Source organism: Scyliorhinus torazame, chromosome 2 (assembly GCF_047496885.1).
Source record: "Scyliorhinus torazame isolate Kashiwa2021f chromosome 2, sScyTor2.1, whole genome shotgun sequence".
Lineage (NCBI taxonomy): Eukaryota > Metazoa > Chordata > Chondrichthyes > Carcharhiniformes > Scyliorhinidae > Scyliorhinus > Scyliorhinus torazame.
In genome coordinates, this window is record NC_092708.1 from 209,574,903 (window position 1) to 209,595,194 (window position 20,292).

At 51.2% G+C, this 20,292-nt stretch overlaps 1 protein-coding gene across 2 annotated transcripts in view; it reads right to left on the reverse strand.

Moving 5' to 3' along the window:
- spag16 (sperm associated antigen 16) overlaps positions 1-20,292 on the reverse strand; it is a 1,374,442-nt gene that overhangs the window by 1,239,937 nt on the left and 114,213 nt on the right. For both annotated transcript variants that reach the window (XM_072483243.1, XM_072483236.1), the window contains exon 8: positions 14,313-14,382. In XM_072483243.1, coding sequence (XP_072339344.1) covers positions 14,313-14,382 — 70 coding nt within the window. The remainder of the gene's footprint in view (positions 1-14,312; positions 14,383-20,292) is intronic.

Genomic DNA, 20,292 nt, shown 5'->3' on the forward strand with positions numbered 1-20,292 from the left:
CTGATTTCATTAACACTACACCCTGTATGCTTCATCCGATGCCAATGCTTTTGTAGTTACATTGTATATGTTGTGTTGCCCTATTATGTATTTTCTTTTATTCCCTTTTCTTCTCATGTACTTAATGATCTGTTGAGCTGCTCGCAGAAAAATACTTTTCACTGTAACTCGGTACACGTGACAATAAACAAATCCAATCCAATCCAATCCAATGAGGAGAGGGCGGTGGATTAGTTTACATGGACTTCAGTAAAGCCTATGACAAGGTGCATCATGGCAAATTGGTACAAAAGGTGAAGTCACACGGGATCAGGGGCGGGATTCTCCGACCCCCCGCCGGGTCGGAGAATCGCCGGGGGCTGGCGTGAATCCCACCCCCGCCTTGTCCCGAATTCTCCGCCACCAGAGATTCGGCGGGGGCGGGAATCGCACCGCGCCGGTCGGCAGGCCCACCCCTGGCGATTCTCACGCCCGCGATGTGCCGAAGTCCCGCCGCTGTCAACCCTCTCCCGCCGGCGTGGATTAAACCACCTACCTTACCGGCGGGAGCAAGCAGCGCGGGCGGGCTCCGGGGTCCTGGGGGGTGCGCGGGGCGATCTGGCCCCGGGGGGTGCCCCCACGGTGGCTTGGCCCGCGATCGGGGTCCACCGATCCGCGGGCGGGCCTGTGCTGTGGGGGCACTCTTTTTCTTCCGTCTTCACCATTGCGGAGGCGGAAGAGACCCCCTCCCCTGCGCATGCGTGGGGATGACGTCAGCAGCTGCTGACACTCCCGCGCATGCGTGGACTTACGCAGGCCGGCGAAGTCCTTTCGGCCCCGGCTGGCGTGGCGCCAAAGGCCTTCCACATCAGCAGGTGGAACGGAAACCACTCCGGCGCGGGCCTAGCCCCTCAATGTGAGGGCTTGGCCCCTAAAGGGGCGGAGACGTCCGCCCCTTTGGGGCGGCCCGACGCCGGAGTGGTTCCCGCCACTCCATCACGCAGGAACCCCCTGCCCCGCAGGGTAGGGGAGAGTCCCGCCCCAGAGGTGAGGTGGTAAGATGGATACAGAACTGGCTCGGTCACAGAAGGCAAAGGGTAGCAGTAGAAGGGTGTTTTTCTGAATGAAACTAGTGGTGTTCCACAGGGATCTGTGCTGGGGCCTCTGTTGTTTGTAGTGTACAGAAACGATTTGGAGGAAAATGTAGCCAGTCTGATTAGTAAGTTCGCGGATGACAGCAAGGTTGGTGGAGTGGCAGATAGTGTTGAGGATTGTCAGAAGATACAGCAGGGCATAGATAGGTTTGGGCAGAGAAATGGCAAATGGAGTTTAATCCGGACAAATGTGAGGTAATGCATTTTGGTAGATCTAACATAGAGGGGAAATATACCGTAAATGGCAAAATTGTTAGGAATATAGAAAGTCAGAGAGATCTGGACGTGCAATTCCACAGATCTTTGAAGGTGGCAACACAAGTGGACAAGGTAGTCAAGAAAGCATACAGAATGCTTGCCTTCATTGGATGGGGCATCGAGTATAAAAACTGGCAAGTCATGCGACAGTTGTATTGACCCTTGGTAAGGCCGCACTTGGAATATTGCGCACTACCAGAAGGATGTGGAGGTTTTGGAGAGGGTGCAGAGGAGGTTTACCAGGATGTTGCCTGGTCTGGGGGGATGTTAGCTATGTGGAGAGGCTGAATAGACTCAGACTGTTTTCATTAGAAAGACGGAGGTTGAGAGGTTACCTGATAGAGGTGCACAAGATTGTGAGGGGCATGGAAAGAGTGAATGGCCAGGCACTCTTTCCCAGGGTGGAGGGGTCAATCACCAGGGGGCGTAGGTTTAAGGTCTGTGGGACAAAGTTTAGAGGAGACATGCGAGGCAGATTTTTTATGCAGAGAGTGGTGAGTGCCTGGAACGCGTTGCCAGGGGAGGTTGTGGAAGCAGTTACATTAACGGCATTCAAAAGGCATCTTGACAAACAAGTGGATAGGATGGGTATAGAGGGATACGACACAAGGAAGTGCTGAGGGTTTTGGCAAAGGTTGGTATCATGATCAGTACAAACTTGGAGGGCCAAAGGGCCTGTTCCTGTGCTGTATTGTTCTTTGTCCTCAAAGTGGTATTTCTGAAGTTGAAACCATTCTATTTGAGGCAAATAAACCCCCTTGGTGAAAAGCACAGCTTGAGGCCAAAAACTATGGAGTTACCTCACAAGCAAACTAGTGAGTAGAGGTTTACTACAATGCAACAGGATGTTTAAGGAACCCGAGCTTTGCTGGCCAAACAAGCCCCCAGCTGGTGTGCAACTCCCGTGAATTAATTGATTCTCTCATGTCTCATGTTCAATCATGTTTTGATGGAAACCAAGCTGATGAAAAATCTGTTGAAAATTGTGTCTGAATCCTGCACAACCTCTCGTACCACTTGGATTCTGAAGTCCGAACTGCATTCAGCAACATAACTATGGCTCTTTCATTTACTACAGCAGCCATTTCAGATGTTTGAAGGACAACAACATAAATAGAAATGGAGGCGCTGGATTTCATTGTATAAAACAATGTGTAGGGCAGGTTCTGGTCCAAATTACATTGTTAAGCATCATAAAGTTCAGGGGAAAGTGATATGTATTCTATTTATTAACTTTCAAGACTTAGTTGAGGGGACCCAGAGTATAACCTATATAAATTTGTTGATGTTGCAAAGGTGGGAAATAAGCAGTGAGATGGACATAAAGAGGATGCAAAGAGGCTTTGGGCGCGATCTAACAGAAACTTTTCTAAGTGTGGTCGTGAGCAAGAAATACTTCCTGACAGTCGACCTGGCGACACCGCCACCTGTATCTAACGCCAATTAGGGCTGGTAATGATGCCCCATGGGCTTCACGTGGGAAATGACTGTCCCGCCAGCAGATTCGGCAGAACTGTGCCTGGTGCTCCCTTCTAACGAGGGGGAGCAGCTCTTAAATCGATCCCACAGAACAAACCTCAGACAGCACGCAGCCATGCCACCATGCAGATCCGCTCCACGATTTGGAGATGTCAACCTGGCATTCAAACAGTGAAAACAGTGCAGTCCAGATGGGATATCGTGTTCCCCCAAGGGGGTCGGATGGTAAGCCAAAGGTCAGCCAGTGCCACCTGGGAGGCATAAACCCGATGAATCAAGGGTTGACATCACCCCCCCCCCCCCCCCATCCCCCAGCACAATACCGTGCCCCAGCACACACTGGTACCCATGAGAACACCCACTCCTTCCCAGCAGCGGTGTCCACGCCAGTCCCCCGCCAGATGACGTGCCATACGTATGTTGTTCATGCCAAACATAATGATCCTGCCCTCACACTGACCACATCTCCATTCTGCCACTGGATCTCCATCAGATGTTGTCGGCCCCCAGCCCTACTTTCCAAGAGAAAACCTCCTAGAGCTCCAATGATGGCTTCATTGAGGCATCACAGCTATCATCCCACCCTCCAACAGCGCAGAGACACACACCTTGGTGGGGCACAATCTGGTGAACACTACACCGTTGCTGATGCACATCAGGTGGAAGCATAAACATCCAAGGAAGACAGCAGTCAGAGATCAGCTGGATCCCAGGATCCAGCTGGGTCCAAGTCTGATGTCGAGCTTCTGGACCAGATTATCCCGGAGCTGATGCAGATTCTAAGGTGCAGCCGTGAGATTCATAGGGGCGTGTCAGCGACACACCAGGGGGTCCATAACCGATTAGTTGCCTGGTATGGAGGGCATTAGCTATGAGGAGCGGTTGAATAAACTCGGTTTGTTCTCACTGGAACGAAGGAGGTTGAGGGGAGACCTGATAGAGGTATACAAAATTATGAGGGGCATAGACAGAGTGGATAGTCAGAGGCTTTTCCCCAGGGTAGAGGGGTCAATTACTAGGGGGCATAGGTTTAAGGTGAGAGGGGCAAGATTTAGAGTAGATGTACGAGGCAAGTTTTTTACGCAGAGGGTAGTGGGTGCCTGGAACTCGCTACCGGAGGAGGTAGTGGAAGCAGGGACGATAGGGACATTTAAGGGGCATCTTGACAAATATATGAATAGGATGGGAATAGAAGGATACGGACCCAGGAAGTGTAGAAGATTGTAGTTTAGTCGGGCAGCATGGTCGGCACGGGCTTGGAGGGCCGAAGGGCCTGTTCCTGTGCTGTACATTTCTTTGTTCTTTGTTCTTTGATTCGAGGAGTTCCAAGGCTATGGACGCAGGAGATGGCGCCGGCAATGTGTGGCAACGAGGCCAACACTGCTAGGGTGACAACCACAGTGGAAAGCCTGGGGCACAACATGAGCAGCATGAGTGGTGGGACCAGGGTGTTGCTTAGTCAGTAACGGCCATGGCTGAGGGTCTCGACAGTATGCCCTAGTCGCTAGGGGACATGCCCCTGGCACAGGTGGACCTTGCTGAGGTGCTGTGGAGCATGTCCCAGTCACTGAAAAACGTGTCCCAGACGTGGATGGAATTGGTGAGGCACTGCAGAATGCGGCCAGGTCACAGAGGGGCATCGCTGAGGTCGTCAACACCATGGAGGAGACAATGTGGAGTCACCAAGGTTGGCAGAGTCTGATGATGCAGGGGCCTCTGGAGCTCACTCCAACCGCGCCCCCACCCCATGGTGAGACCCAGGGCCTTACGTGTCCGTCCGGGAGGAGGGAGTGCTGGAGGCCACCACGGAACCTCTCTATAGTCGACGACAGTGGTCTCCAGCTCTCCCGAGTCCCACCCCTCCTGGTAACGACGCCTCTCGGGGTCAGCAGGCAGAACAGGGTGGCACGGCGAGCCATGTGCGACCAGCAAGGCAGCGGGGTCCTCTGTTCCCAGGGTCCACAGAGGACACCTGCCAGGAGTATCAAAGCCTCAGGGTGTGGTAAGCAGCAGGCTGCCTCAACTTTTGATGTGCATCCTGGGGACACATCTAGACTTGGCGGCAGAGCATGGAGGGCTAAGCAATTTGAGGATCACAGAGGGTACAGGGGGGGGTGTAGCACCATCGGTATGTGGTGACCTACCAGGGCTTAACTTTTCAGCCTGACTAAAATTGGCCATTTTAAATTAAAGAATTGGGCACTTTAAAACAAGCGACAATCACTCCAGCACACAGCCCATGGGAATTCGAACTGACCAAGTTTGAATACAGCAAAGGTCAGACAGCCTGCCAAGACATGTCCGGACCTGCCCTGTCAATTGGCCATCAAGAGATAATCGATCCAATTGATATGCACCGATCTATTGTTGCAAGCCCAGGCTGGGCCAGACTCTCGGACGCCTGGAGTTCCTGCCGTCAGCTTATTTGGTAAAGACGTACGTGCTAAGAACGCCACTGGAGATGGACACCTGGGGCGAGCTCAGGTGACCTGTCAATCGGGCATCAATTGGATCATTAGACACTTAAACCCTCTCTTGATACCCCATTGGCAAAAGGCAACAGGAAGTGGAAAAAGGGCGCGAAGCTAAGGGGGGATAAAAGTAGGCACTCTGGACCCCTCAGCAGCAAAGACTCGACGTGGGAGGTGACCTTGACCAGACCAGAGAAGACCAGAGAAGGAAGGGAAGAAGGGACTGCTAGCAAGAACCACCTTCATGACGATGGACCAGAGGAACGCAGTGATCAAATCCATAGCCCCACCAAGCCATCTTTGCGGGTAGTATAAACTGATCTTGGGTACCTCTAGTGCATATTTTGTGGGTAATTTACGGTTTAATTATGTGAAATAAATATTGTTGAACTGGAATTTATTCTCCTCGTTGTTAAAGACACCTAGATAAACCTTTGATTAAATAAACTAGTCGAAAGTATCTGAGGTTTAACAGAAAGAACAGGTAGCTAGGGACAGTTAGGGTCACGACTGTCGACCATTAAAACACGTTTACTCGAGACATGTGAAGCCTTTGCCACGTTATTCCGTACTGCGGGTCAGCCTGCAACCTCCACCCTCCCCCAGTTGCCTCTGCCCTCCCCAGCCTCTCGGGTAAGGTGGTCCTATATCTGAGGGGTGCGACCTGAGGCACACCATGTGCAGGTGATGGGTGTGAGTGTCCTGTCAGCAGACAGACAGGAGTCAGACTATAGCATAAATTGAGGAGCACCAAAGCTCAGCACACAGCGGGTTATCATCGCCCTCCTGACTTGTATATTGACCCGCTGACAGTGCCAACACAGGCCCATCATCCTGGAATGATGTAACGCAGACCCTGGGAAGGTGGGACAGGGTGATGGGTTGGGAGGGAGGGGGTGGGGGGTAGGCAGACTAATGGTTGAAGGGAGAGGCGGACCGGAAGAGAAAAGGGGAAGTGGGGACAGGAACGGGGATCAAAGATGGTGGGTGGGAGCGGAGGAAGGGGGTAAGATGCGGAACCTCATCCAATGAGAAGCGGGCGAGGATGAGGGCCTCCCTGGTCCTCCGGGTATGCCGGACCCTCGCCATGGCTGCCTGTCCTCCATTCTCCGGCTGCTCCCACAGGTCCTCACTGGGCTCGTCCTTCAGCCCCTCCAGAGGAGGAGGGCGCATGTTCCTCCTCCTGCACCTCCAGCAAGTCGCCCCACTGCTGTGTCAGATTGTGGAGGATACAGCAAACCACCACAAAGTTGGCGACTCTCTGGGGGTGCACCACCAGAGCAGTCGAGGCTTCGGAACCACATTTTGAGCAGTCCGATGCACCGCTCAATGACAGCCCAGGTGGCCACTTGGGCCTCGTTATATCGGGTCTCCGCATCGGTCTCCGGCCTTCGCACTGGAGTCATTAGCCAGGACCTCAGCTGGTACCCTTTATCACCCAAGAGCCAACTGGTTATCCTGGGGTGTCTCTCTCAAAGAGACTAGGGATCTCCATCTGCCACAGGATGTAGCTGTCATGCACACTCCCTAGGAAGCGAGCACACACGTGCATGACCCTGAGGTTGTGGTCGCACATGAGCTGAACGTTCAGGGAGCGAATCCCCTTCCTGTTAATGAAGGGCACTCCCAGAGCGCCCGGTGCGGGCGAGGCGACATGCGTGCCTTCTATCACCCCCTGGTACTGGGGTATCCTGGCAATGGCAGAGAATCCTGCCTCCCGGACATCTTGATAGTCCTGGTCCAGGCCACATGCAGACTTACCTGCCCCAGAGGTTTCTCCTACACCATTTGACCCTGTAAATTTTTTTTTTTTTTAATTCTTCCCTCGCTGCTGTAGGCACCTTCGGCTTTTCTGCCTGCCTCTAACTGGGCTCATAGCTCTTGGGAATAGATCGCTGTCCTTTATAGGATCGCACCATTTGCTGAAGTGGGGTCGCCTCTGGTTCTGGCCCCAGAGCCCTTACCACCTTGGCAAAATCCCAGCCCAAATTTCTAAAATCATAGGTTTATTAATCCACATCAAATATTTATTGCAAATTGATCCCAATAAATGCCAAGTATTAAAAAATTTGAATGAGCTAAATCTGAAATAGATTACACACTCCACATTTCATAAAACATTCACTAATATGAACTTCTTCCAGAATTTCGCTGACCTGAAACGAAATAGAGCAACTTACATTTATCGTGCAACAGTACCATTGTAAATGTTTGAACACCTATCACCTTTGAAATCAGTCCCAAGAAGGAGTAAGAGAAAAGTTAAGAACATGGACAAAACCACTGCTTTATATCGGCTATGAGGAAGCTTTTGAATGCACAAAATAACCTAGCAATGTTGGACTTAGCAAAACAGCTCTACAGTGCAACAGTAAATGCCGGAGGCAATGGTAGATGGATAATAATGGTAGCATGTATTGAGGAGGTACGCAGTGCAGGTATTTTGTTCTTTTTAAACATTTTCTAATTAAGGGGCAATATTGTGTGGCCAATCCACCTACCTGCACATCTTTTGGGTTGTGGGGGTGAGACCCACGCAGACAAGGAGAGAATTTGCCAACTCCACAGTGACAGTGACCCGGGGTCGGGATCGAACCCAGGCCCTCAGCGCCATAAGGCAGCAGTGCCAAACACTGCGCAACCTCGCCTTTTCTGTTAGAAAAGTCATTAATGACAGAAATGTAGATATTCAGTAGTTGGTAGCACTAGGATCAATCAGGAGATTTATCAATTGGAAAGACAAAGGTTTTGATGCACTGAGAAGCAGAGACATATGTTGGTCAGGATAGCTGTGATAAGTACGGAAAAGGGTAAATTGAGATTTATGCAGAATTCTGTTCAGAAAGCTAGCAATGAGAACATTGGAATACTTGAGTTTCACAAGAACATAAGGAGCAGGATTGGCAATTTAGCCCTTCGAGTCTGCTCCACCATTCAATACAATCATGGCTGATCTCCTCTCAGCCTCAATTCCACTTATCTGCCCAATCACCATAACCCTTCAACCCATTGAAGGGCAGCACGGTAGCCTTGTGGATAGCACAATTGCTTCACAGCTCCAGGGTCCCAGGTTTGATTCCGGCTTGGGTCACTGTCTGTGCGGAGTCTGCACATCCTCCCTGTGTGTGCATGGGTTTTCTCCGGGTGCTCCGGTTTCCTCCCACAGTCCAAAGATGTGCAGGTTAGGTGGATTGGCCATGATAAATTGCCCTTAGTGTCCAAAATTGCCATTAGTGTTGGGTGGGGTTACTGGGTTATGGGGATAGGGTAGAGGTGTGGACCTCGGATAGGGTGCTCTTTCCAAGAGCCGGTGCAGACTCGATGGGCCGAATGGCCTCCTTCTGCACTGTAAATTCTATGAAATTACTAATTAAAAATCTGCCTATCTCCTCCTTAAATGTAACCAATATCCCGGCATCCACCCGCACGATGAGGTAGTGAATTCCACAGATTCACGACCCTTTGAGAAGTAATTCCTTCTCATCTGTGTTTTAAATCTGCTGTCCCTTATCCTGAAACTACAGCCTCTTGTTCTAGATTGCCCCACAAGAGGAAGCATCCGCTCTACGCCCACTTTGTCAACCTTTTATTATTTTATACACCTCAATGAGATAGTCTCTCATTCTTCTAAACTTGAGTCCAGGTCATGAATGAGTGTGTTAGAGGCTGTGGAGGAGATGCTATGTTTTCAAGGTAAAAGTAAGCAGCCACAGTGATAGGCTGAATGCGCAGCGGGATTCTCCATTCCTGAGACTGCCAGCGCAGTATTCATGGACTTCCATGACAGCAAAACTGGCGCCACAACTGGACTGATTCAGGTACTGTTAAGGGGCTAGCACCGGCGCCACGTGGAACACAATCTGTTCCAATGAGAAACGGTGCCGGATTCGTCGGGTCCGAGATTGACACTCAGGGGCTGACAAGCTGCAGCCTCATATACACACTTCACTCCCCACACACACCATCCCAGCCAACAAGATGGAAACGAGGAGAGTGGCCCTAAGATTCAGCGACGCCAAGCTGGATTCTCCTTGACATGGTGGAGGAGAGGCGGTTGACCTTGTATCCGGCCCGGGCAGGAGGCTGCCAGTGGCCACCATCTGCCGTGCCTGGGTGCAAGTAGCAGAAGCCCCGCCGTATACCCGAACAGGTGCCAGAATGTGACGACTAGGGGATTTTCACAGTAACTTCATTGCAGTGTTAATGTAAGCCAACTTGTGACAATAATAAAGATTATCATTATTATTATTACAGTGCCAAAGCTGGAGCCCCACCCACCCCACTCTTTGAGCCGAGTAGCGACAAGGATAGCAGGTTGAATGGCAGCCCTCGATTCGAGACTCAGGACACCCTGGAGCTCGGGTCCGATGTTGACACAGATTTCCCGTCACTGCTGTCTCCAACACTCTCCACCATCCCAGAGACACTCACCACATTTGGGCATGTTAGTGAAAATGGTCCTGGGACACTATCCGCTGCGCACCACACATTCTCCGGTACATCAGGTGGAGCTAGGATTACCCGAGGGTGCAGACTGTCTGAGGGCAGGCCGACCCCAGGAACTAGCTGCCGCCCAGATGGGTTTCGGGCTTCTGGAACGGACAGTCCCATCGATTGTGGAAATGCAGGCACAGAACCAGGGATACACAAGGGGTTGTTGGCGAGCATCCAACATCTGCAGGTTCAGTTGGAGGAGTCTAATCGCGAGTCAATCAGAGGGTTCCGTGCACGTTGGCCCTGGAGCACGCGTTGTGCGGTCTCCCGTGCCTGACTGGGCCCCATGTCCTGCCCATCCTCGCCCTCCCCCACATTCTCCTCGTCGGACGAGGCCTGGCATTTCTCCTTCTCCTCCAGCACGTTGCTGGAGCGATGTTGTTGAGGATGCAGCAGGCCGTCACGATGGAGGGCCTCTCCAGAGCGGTCCAGGCAATTGAACCGCATCTTCAGGAGGCCGAAGCACTGCTCAATCAAGCTCTTGGTTGCTGCATGGGTGTCGTTATAGCTGGTCTCTGCGTCGGTCAGTGATCTCTGGATAGGCGTCATCAGCCACGACCGCAGTGGATAACCCCTGTCGTCCAGGAGCCAACCCACACCGCACCCCCAGCCGGACGGCATCTTGGACATGTCAGGAATGATCGAGTGTGCAAGGTTGAAGGCGACGTGCACGCTGCCTGTGTATCGGGCGTAGACCTGCATGATGTGCATCTGATGGTCACATATCAGCTGCACATTCATCAAGTGGAACTCCTTTCGGTTAGTGTAGAGCGGTCTGTCATCTGCAGGTGCTCATCGGGGGAAATGAATTCCGTCGGATCACCCCTGGACCTGAAGCATGGAGGCGATGGCGGCAAAGCCCGATGCTCGGGCATCCTGGTGCGCTCGGTCCACATTGAAATGGATGTATTGTGTCGACTGGGCACATAGGGCTTCTGTGACAGCACGGATACACCTGTGCACCGAGGTCTGTGAGATCCCAGACATCTCTCCACTAGGCGCCTGGAAGGACCTCGTGGCGTAAAAGTTTAAAGTGACCGTCACCTTGACGGCCACAGGGAGTGGGTGTCCTTCCCCCACAGTGCCATGTGTGCCATGATCTGGCAGATATGTTGCAGGATGACAGGCGCTGACGGTACACACGAGGCCTCATGCAGCTTCTTTGGCACTTTCTCCTCTTCGGCCTGTTGGCCGGCCAGTTCTCCAACCTGGGCAACTGCTTCCTGTTACTCTGGGACACACTCCATTGCTGCCCGCTCCGCTGCTGCAGCGTCCTCCTCCTTAAGTATTGCCAGCTCATACAGCGGCAGGGCATCCCACAGGGCTGTGGTGGCTAGCAGGAAGGCCACCATTGCTGGCTGAATTCCACATCCATTGTCTGCAGGGGGTGAAAGGCCGACATGTGAGCATAGTGCATACCCCAATGACGAATCAGATCCAACGGGCTACATGGTGGCCCCGGTTGGCACTGCAGGCTCTGCCCCCGCTTATCCCCCCCCCCAATTTCCGCATCCCTGGCCCATTGTTGCCCGATACAGTGGAAGCCTCGGCCCTTGCGCCCATCTCTGCTGCCAAGGATAGCGTCAGATGGCGCTGTCCTTGCCAGCGGCATGCTCCGCGGCACCCACCTGCACCCCCATAGGGGATATAGTGGGTGTTGCACTTGAGTGGGCCGCATGATGCCCCACCGGCGGGTTGCGGCCAGGTAGGGGGGTATGACAGAGGGTGGGGTGCAGGGGTGGGGTCACCCATACGGCTGGTGTCACTCGGCAGAGCCAGGGGCCAAGGTGGGTGGTCCGTGGGGTGCGCAGCAAGATGGCTGCCTTGCAGGGCACGGCAATGGCGGTCGATGCCTGGGCACTCTCCAGTCCCGTGGGGCGTCACCCCAGTCACACGGCCCGTTCTGCCGTCAAACCCACCCTCTATCGGCCCTGGCAGGGGGCCCCCCACTCAGCCAGCCGGCCAGTGTCCGGCCCGGTGGCCCAGTTGCACCTCTCTATATCCTACCTCCTCTCGCTTCCTCAACAGCCACAACTCCGGTTTCATGATTTTTAAAATCACAAGTTAACCGCGCGGTCTGGAACTCGGCCCATCAGAGGCAGATAATCGCCGACGCCCCGGAGAATACCGGGTCGGGCTCGCTAATGATATGCAAACACTGTTTACTGTATGTGTGTTACGGAAGCATTGATGAAATCGCGATTTGGTGTCAAATCGGCACCCGCTGCGATTTCGGCGCCTGAAACGATTCTCAGCCCAATCGCGTTTCCATTATTTCGCCATCAGCCAATGTAGAATTGACGAATGTGATATAAAATAGTTACTTTAGAGATATTAGTTAATGTAATGTAGAAATAAGCCACTTTGATTCTGGCAGGTAGAGACAAAGGATTTGAGACCGCATGGAAAAAGCAGGAAGAGGTGTGTCTATGAGAGTGATGCTGCATTGATAGGGGCCGGAGAAAGGGATTGGAAGTGAGCCAATCAGAATAGATCAAACAAGTCAGGAGGGACATAGGATGACCTATGGGTGTCGAGTATGTGAAACTTGATGCCATTTGAATGTATGAGTACTGATCTCTTTGTCTGGGACCTTCACTTAGTTCCCGGGACTGCAGACAGCAACATGTTGTCTGTATCACTGTGGACTAGGTAGCTTGCAAGCTGAATAAAATAACTTCTTTTTACTTGCAAATCCATCTCGACTTTTATTGAGGCCAGACTGACGGAGAAAGAAATTTGGGATTCAACAGAATCCCACCTGTGGTCTTTTAAACTGAGCTCAGGATTAAGTAGAGCACTGTTGTGTTGCGACTGAACCAACATGAAGGAAGGAGGATTGGTTTAGAGTCTAACGCGTAGAGTTACTGTCCAAGGCAAATACGCATGCTTGTGGTATTGCAAATATTTAGTTACAATCTCAACATTGTTGGGCAACCTTAAGCAACTCTAATATATTATTTTTAAAAATAATATTTTCAAACAAAAAAGGAAAACAATTCTATTAAATTAAATGAAACTGTCTGACATAACTGCAAACATTGTCACAATTGTTTATTGAACTATTAGTAAATGCTCTTAAAAGAAGTAGGCATTGCCTGTGTCCCACGTGACCTCTAACATCAAAGTTATTTTTAGAAAAATACTGCATCAGCTTAAAATGAATAGAAACTGTTAAAATCTATCTGGCTGATGTCTGGCATCAGTTGGGGCCATATTTACACGTAAAACAATTACACATTTAATGACAAAAAATATAAATGAAAGAGGTAAAAGAATCTATACTTTGCAGATATAAAATACCAAGGGCGTGAATGAACAGTCTCGTCGCACCCAACTTGGTGTGGGGACAAGACCGTTGAATGTCACGAGATTCGTGGCGCTCAATACATCTTGTGCGATTCCACTGGATCTCGCTCTCGCTGGTCGAGGCTCATTTAAATATGCGTCCGCCAGATTCTCCCAGGGCCCAGGATTCTCTGGCCACACCTGGGAGAACTGGCCAGGATGCCGTTTCGTACTGGTCCACACAAATGTGGATCAGTCGTAATGGCACCTGGCGGGGTTAACAAGGCCATTGGAGACCCCCAAGCGGTAGCACCCTGACACTCCTACTGGCACCTGGGCACCTTGGCACTTCCAGCCTGGCACTGGCTGGCAGGGACACAGTTTGGGTGCCAGGCTGGCAGCACCAAGGTGCCCAGGTGCCAGGTTGCCTGGACCAGAGGTCAGGCAGTGTCTTACCCATAAGAGTGCACAAGGACACCAGAAGAGCTAAGTTCGTTGAAGTGGCGGGGGGTCGAAAAATCAGGACTGCCTTGAAAAATGGCAATCCCGAACTGCAAATAGCCTTCCTGCACGAGAGAGATTAGTTCGCCAGTGCAGGAAGTGTCTAAACTGCGCCCTCGATGGGGAGTACCTCGCCGAGGCCAAAAGAAAAGGGCAAAGTGCATTGAACAACAGGGTGTTTCTCGACGTCATAGATTTTTCTTTTGGATGAATCGTACCCCAAATCTTTCACCATTTTTTGCTGTCCAATTTTTGCTGTTTTTATTCCCATCTAACACTCCAGAATCACTTTTGTATTTTACTGCGAATTGTGATCAAAACCTTCAGTAGCCATTCTATGAAAATAATCAGTGGTTTCAAGTTGCATTTCTAATATAAAAGAAAAATACTACAAATGCTGGAAATTTGAAATAAAAAGAGAAAATGCTGAAAAACACAGCAGGTCTGGCAGCACATGTGGACGGAAAAACAGAGTCCATATGATTCTTCTTCAGAGCATTGCTAATGTAATTGCCACATCCCCATCAAATAGTGAAATCATAACTGGTAACCTTAATAATTATGTTAAACACCTGATCACAACAAATACTTTGTCTGGAAACAAGGATCTGGTTGTTGTATGCAGCGAGTGCACTACCAACCAGGTTCAAAAAAGTGTTTATTAAGTATCACCTCACTCAATTCATACCTGAAGTCATAGCAACTGGAAAATCACATCCACATTCTATGGCACGTAAGGCTGCTTGCAAACCTGACATCTGCAAATAAAATGCAGTTATTTAAATTGAGTTATTTTGAAAATAAAAATAAATGTCGCATAACTGCTGTTGCTGGAGTCGATTCAGACGTCATTTGAAAGGTCATGGCAATAAACTTACAGGAAAATACAATTAACATTCTCAGCAAAAATGTACATATTAAAAAACCCAGAGGGGGAGACCCACGACGGCCCAAGTTGTACAGGCGCCATTGGTCTTTCAAACAAATGACAGCCAGCGTGTGCCGCAGGAGAATCTGCCTCAACAAGGGGCCGGTGCGGCACTTGTGCCATGTCCGCAACGTGGAGGAGGAGGATGCCGTCAAGGTCACTGCAGCCCTGAACCTTTACATCTCAGTATCATTCCAGGGCTCAAGTGGGGACTTGTGTGCCATCTCACAAGCTATAGCCCTCAAATGCACCCGTGAGGTCACGGATGCCCTGTTTGCCCTGGCAGCGAACTAGATAAACTTTGACATGCATCAGGCCAAAAAAGATGCCCAGGCAGCAGAATTATCTGCCGTCGTGAGATGCCTCTGCTCCAGGGGCTAATAGACGGCACACATGTCGCTTTGCACACACTGAACCATCAGGGAGTGCCCTACATCAACAGGAAGGGTTCTACTCCCTGAACGCCCAACTCTTGTGCAACCACCCATGGAGATCATGCACATGTGTGCACGCTTCCCAGGGAGTGAGCATGACAGCTACATCCTGGGGCAGTCAGACATCCCCGGCCTCTTCGAGGACCACCCCAGGATGGTTGGTTCGCTCTTGGGGGATAAAGGGTACTCATTGAGGACCTGGCCAGTACGAAAGCCGGAATTTGATGTGGAGACTGGATACAACAAGGCCCATGCAAACAACCAGGCTGTCATTGAGCGGTGCATCGGACTCCTCAAAATGCTGTTCCGATGTCTCTCGTAGAACATAGAACATTACAGCGCAGTACAGGCCCTTCGGCCCTCGATGTTGCGCCGACCTGTGAAACCATTCTAAAGCCCATCTACACTATTCCCTTATCGTCCATATGTCTATCCAATGACCATTTGAATGCCCGTAGTGTTGGCAAGTCCACTACTGTTGCAGGCAGGGCATTCCATGCCCTTACTACTCTCTGAGTAAAGAACATATCTCTGACATCTGTCTTATATCTATCTCCCCTCAATTTAAAGCTATGTTCCCTCGTGCTAGACATCACCATCAGAGGAAAGAGGCTCTCACTGTCCACCCTATCCAATCCTCTGATCATCTTGTATGCCTCAATTAAGTCACCTCTTAACCTTCTTCTCTCTAACAAAAACAGCCTCAAGTCCCTCAGCCTTTCCTCATAAGATCTTCCCTCCATACCAGGCAACATTCTGGTAAATATCCTCTGCCCCCTTTCCAATGCTTCCACATCCTTCGTATAATGCGGCGACTAGAATTGCACGCAATACTCCAAATGTGGCCGCACCAGAGTTTTGTACAGCTGCAACATGACCTCATGGCTCCGAAACTCAATCCCTCTACCAATAAAGTTAACTCACCATACGCTTTCTTAACAACCCTCTCAATTTGGGTGGCAACTTTCAGGGATCTATGTACATGGACACCGAGATCTCTCTGCTCATCCACACTGCCAAGAATCTTACCATTAGCCCAGTACTCTGTCTTCCTGTTATTCCTTCCAAAATGAACACCTCACACTTTTCTGCATTAAACTCCATTTGCCACCTCTCAGCTGAGCGCTGCAGCTTATCTATGTCCCTCTGTAACTTGTAACATCCTTCCGCACTGTCCACAACTCCACCGACATTCGTGTCATCTGCAAATTTACTCATCCATCCTTCTACGCCCTCCTCCAGGTCATTTATAAAAATGACAAACAGCAGTGGCCCCAAAACAGATCCTTGTGGTACACCACTAGGAACTGGACTCCAGTCTGAACATTTCCCATCAATCACCACCCTTTGTCTTCTTCCAGCTAGCCAATTTCTGATCCAAACTGCTAAATCACCCTGAATCCCATGCCTCCGTATTTGCTGTAGTAGCCTACCGTGGGGAACCTTATCAAACGCTTTACTGAAATCCATATAGACCACATCAACTGCTTTACCCTCATCCACCTGTTTGGTCACCTTCTCAAAGAACTCAATAAGATTTGTGAGGCATGACCTACACTTCACAAAACCGTGTTGATTATCTCTAATAAAATTATTCCTTTCCAGATGATTATACATCCTATCTCTTATAAACCTTTCCAAGATTATACCCACAACAGAAGTAAGGCTCACTGGTCTATAGTCACCGGGGTTGTCTCTACTCCCCTTCTTGAACAAGGGGACAACATTTGCTATCCTCCAGTCTTCTGGCACTATTCCTGTAGACAAAGATGACTGAAAGATCAAAGCCAAAGGCTCAGCAATCTCCTCCCTAGCTTCCCAGAGAATCCTAGGTTAAATCCCATCCGGCCCTGGGGACTTGTCTATTTTCACACTTTCCAGAATTGCTAACACCTCCTCCTTATGATCCTCAAGCCCTTCTAGTCTAGTAGCCTGAATCTCAGTATTCTCCTCGACAACACTGTCTTTTTCCTGTGTGAATACTGACAAAAAAATATTCATTTAGCACCTCTCCTATCTCCTCGGACACCTAAAGCACAAATTCCCACTACTGTCCTTGACTGGCCCTACTCGTACCCTAGTCATTCGTTTATTCCTGACATATCTATAGAAAGCTATAGGGTTATCCTTGATCCTACCTGCCAAAGACTTCTCATGTCCCCTCCTGGCTTCTTAGCTCTCTCTTTAAAGGTCCTTCCTCACTAACTTGTAACTCTTGAGTGCCCTAACTGAACCTTCATGTCTCATCTTTACATAAGCCTCCTTCTTCCACTTGACAAATGTTTTGACTGCTTTAGTAAACCACGGTTCCCTTGCTCGACCAATTCCTCCCTACCTAACAGGTACATACTTATCAAGGCACGCAGTAGCTGTTCCTTGAACAAGCTCCACATTTCCATTGTGCCCATCCCCTGCAGTTTTCCTCTCCATCTGATGCATCCTAAGTCTTGCCTCATCGCATCATAATTGCCTTTCCCCCAGATATAACTCTTGCCCTGCGGTACATACCTATCCCTTTCCATCACTAAAGTACACGTAATCGAATTGTGGTCACTGCAGTACACTCCCAGAAGGTTGTCCACTTTGTGGTGGTCTGCTGCCCTCCACAACCTGGCACAGCAATGGGGCAACATGCTGGAGGTGTAAGGGGAGGAACATATGGTCACCTCCGAGGATGAGGACAAGGAGGCGCTGGACCAGGAGGAGTTGAAGAACAAGCCCTGGAGCATTTGCAGGACCAGCTGGAGAATGGAGGACAGGCGGTAGTTGCGTGGGTCCAGCAAGCTCGAGGGCCAGCAAAGCCCTCATACTCGCTTTGTTTGCCATCTCACCCGCCCCACTTCCCCTTCCTTTCCTGCTCCACTTCCCCTTCCTTTCCTGCCCTTCCCCCTTCCCATGCGACCTCACCCAAATCCAGGACCACCTTGCCCGGGGGACTGGGGCAGGGGATTAGTGATCGGCCCGCATTGTGGAAGAAAGTTCCAGTGGCGTCATATTTTTGGGTGCAACGTTTGTATTGCTATACATATGTATCACCAAGTGCCCCTATCGCCCGAAGGCACTGCCCAACCTCCCCACCCCTCCCAACCCATCCCCACCCTTCCCACCTCCTCACCCCACCATCCCCCCCTTTACCCCCCCATCCCCCCCTTTACCCCCCCCCCCCACCCTGTGCCCTCTCAGCGATCCTCATCTTGCTTAGCCTTCCGTGCTCTACCGCTGCATCTAGGTGTGTCCACAGGATGCACTGCTTGCTGTGTCCAATGGTCTTCGATGCCTCTTGCGGGTATCCGCCGAGGCTGGAGAGCCCTGGCCCACTTGCCGGCGACAGATGCTTCGCCATGCCACCCTGTTCCGTGTGCTGACTCCACGACGTGCCATTGTCAGGGATGGAAACTCGAGGGAATTGGTGGCCGCTGTCACCACTCCATAGGGTGGCTCCGGGTTGGCACCCAGCGTCTCATCCTCCTGTTTGGTGCCCATAGGACCCTGTGGGTCACCTCGGAACAAAGGGGCAACTTGATTGAGCCACGCGTCATCTGGATCTGCAAGGCTCCCCAAAGTCTGCTGCATGGTGTCGACGCCCTCGGCGATGGTCCTCCGAGACTGGGACATGCTCTGGAGTGCCCCGTCAATGCCCCCCTGTAACTGGGACATGCTCTGGAGTGCCTAGGCAATGCCCACCTAAGACTGGGACATGCTCCGCAGCGCCTCGTACGAGTCCACCTGAGACTGGGACACGGTGGCTGATATTGACTTGTGGACACCTCCAATCACGTTGCTGACCCCATGCATCAGGCTCTCCACTGAGGCCGTCACTCAAGCTGTGTTGGCCTAGATGTCATGCATTTCCAGTGCCATTTCCTGCGCCCGTAGCCTCTGGAACTTCTCCAATCGGCTGTGGACCTGCTGGAGTGTCACTGACATCCCCCTCTGAATATCACAGCCAAACCCTATCGACTGCATCAGCTCCGGGTGCTCCTGGTCCTGAGGCTCAGCATCTGACTGGGACTCAGCAAGTTTTGGATCCAGCACACCTCTGACTGCTGCCTCACCTGGGCATTCCTGTCTCCACCTGATGTCCATCAGCAACGGTGAGGTGCTCACCTGACTGTGCCCCAGAAGCCTGACCACTACTATCGCCTGCCAAGGTGTGTGTCGCTGTTCTGGTGGACGATGGGGAAGACAGCTGTCCTGCAAATACAGTGGTCTCCTCAGAGATCCCCTCCGAGGTGTTCGCATTGGAGGGGGAGGGGGCGAGGGATATTAACCCGGATGGGCCAACACCGTCAGACGGAGATTGGGCGTGTGGTCAGTGGGAGCAATGGGTCAGTCTGTATGGCATTAAATCTCATGTGACAGGTCATCTGGGTGGGGGCTGGTGGATTGTCACCTCTGCGCCATATGCCAATCCCTACGCAGTGACCGATCTGTCCTCAGCCACCCCCACGACCTCCAGGGGTTCTCGGACCACACAGACCCCCGCTGAATATGGCAAGGTCTGCAAGACATAACGGGCTACAAGATGAAGGCATGTAAAAATGCCGGCTCCAACGCACCGCTCCCTGATGAGCTCAACGCATTCTATGTAGGCTTTGAGCAAGAGATCAGCGAGAGCACGCCCTCCACCCCAGAAGCCTCAGATGAACTTGTATCTGAGAACACTATTGCAGACGTAAGAGGAGCCTTCTCGGAGGTCAACCAACGGAAAGCCACTGGCCCGGATGGGGTACTCGGACAAGCACTCAGGTCTTGTGCGGATCAGCTGGCGGGGGTATTCGCAGACATCTTCAACCTCTCTTTGAAACAATCTGGGGTCCCAAACTGCTTCAAGAAGACGACCCATCATCCCTGTACCAAAGAAAAGCCAAGCAGCGTGCCTTAATGACTATCGCCCAGTGGCTCTGACATCCATCATTATGAAGTGCTTCGAAAGGTTAGTCATGGCACAAATCAACTCCAGCCTCCCGGATTGCCTTGATCCACTACAGTTCGCCCACTGCTGCAACAGGTCCACATCTCCATGGCCCTGCACTCCATCCTGGAACACCTAGATAACAAAGATACCTATGTCAGACTCCTATTTATCGACTACAGCTCAGCCTTCAACACCATCATTCCTACAAAACGCATCTCCAAACTCCGTGGCCTGGGCCTCGGCTCCTCCCTCTACGATTGGATCCTGAACTTTCTAACCCACAGGCCACAGTCAGGAAGGATAGGCATCAACACCTCCTCCATGATCATCCTCAACACCAGTGCCCCACAAACCTGTGTCGTCAGCCCCCTACTATACTCCTTATACG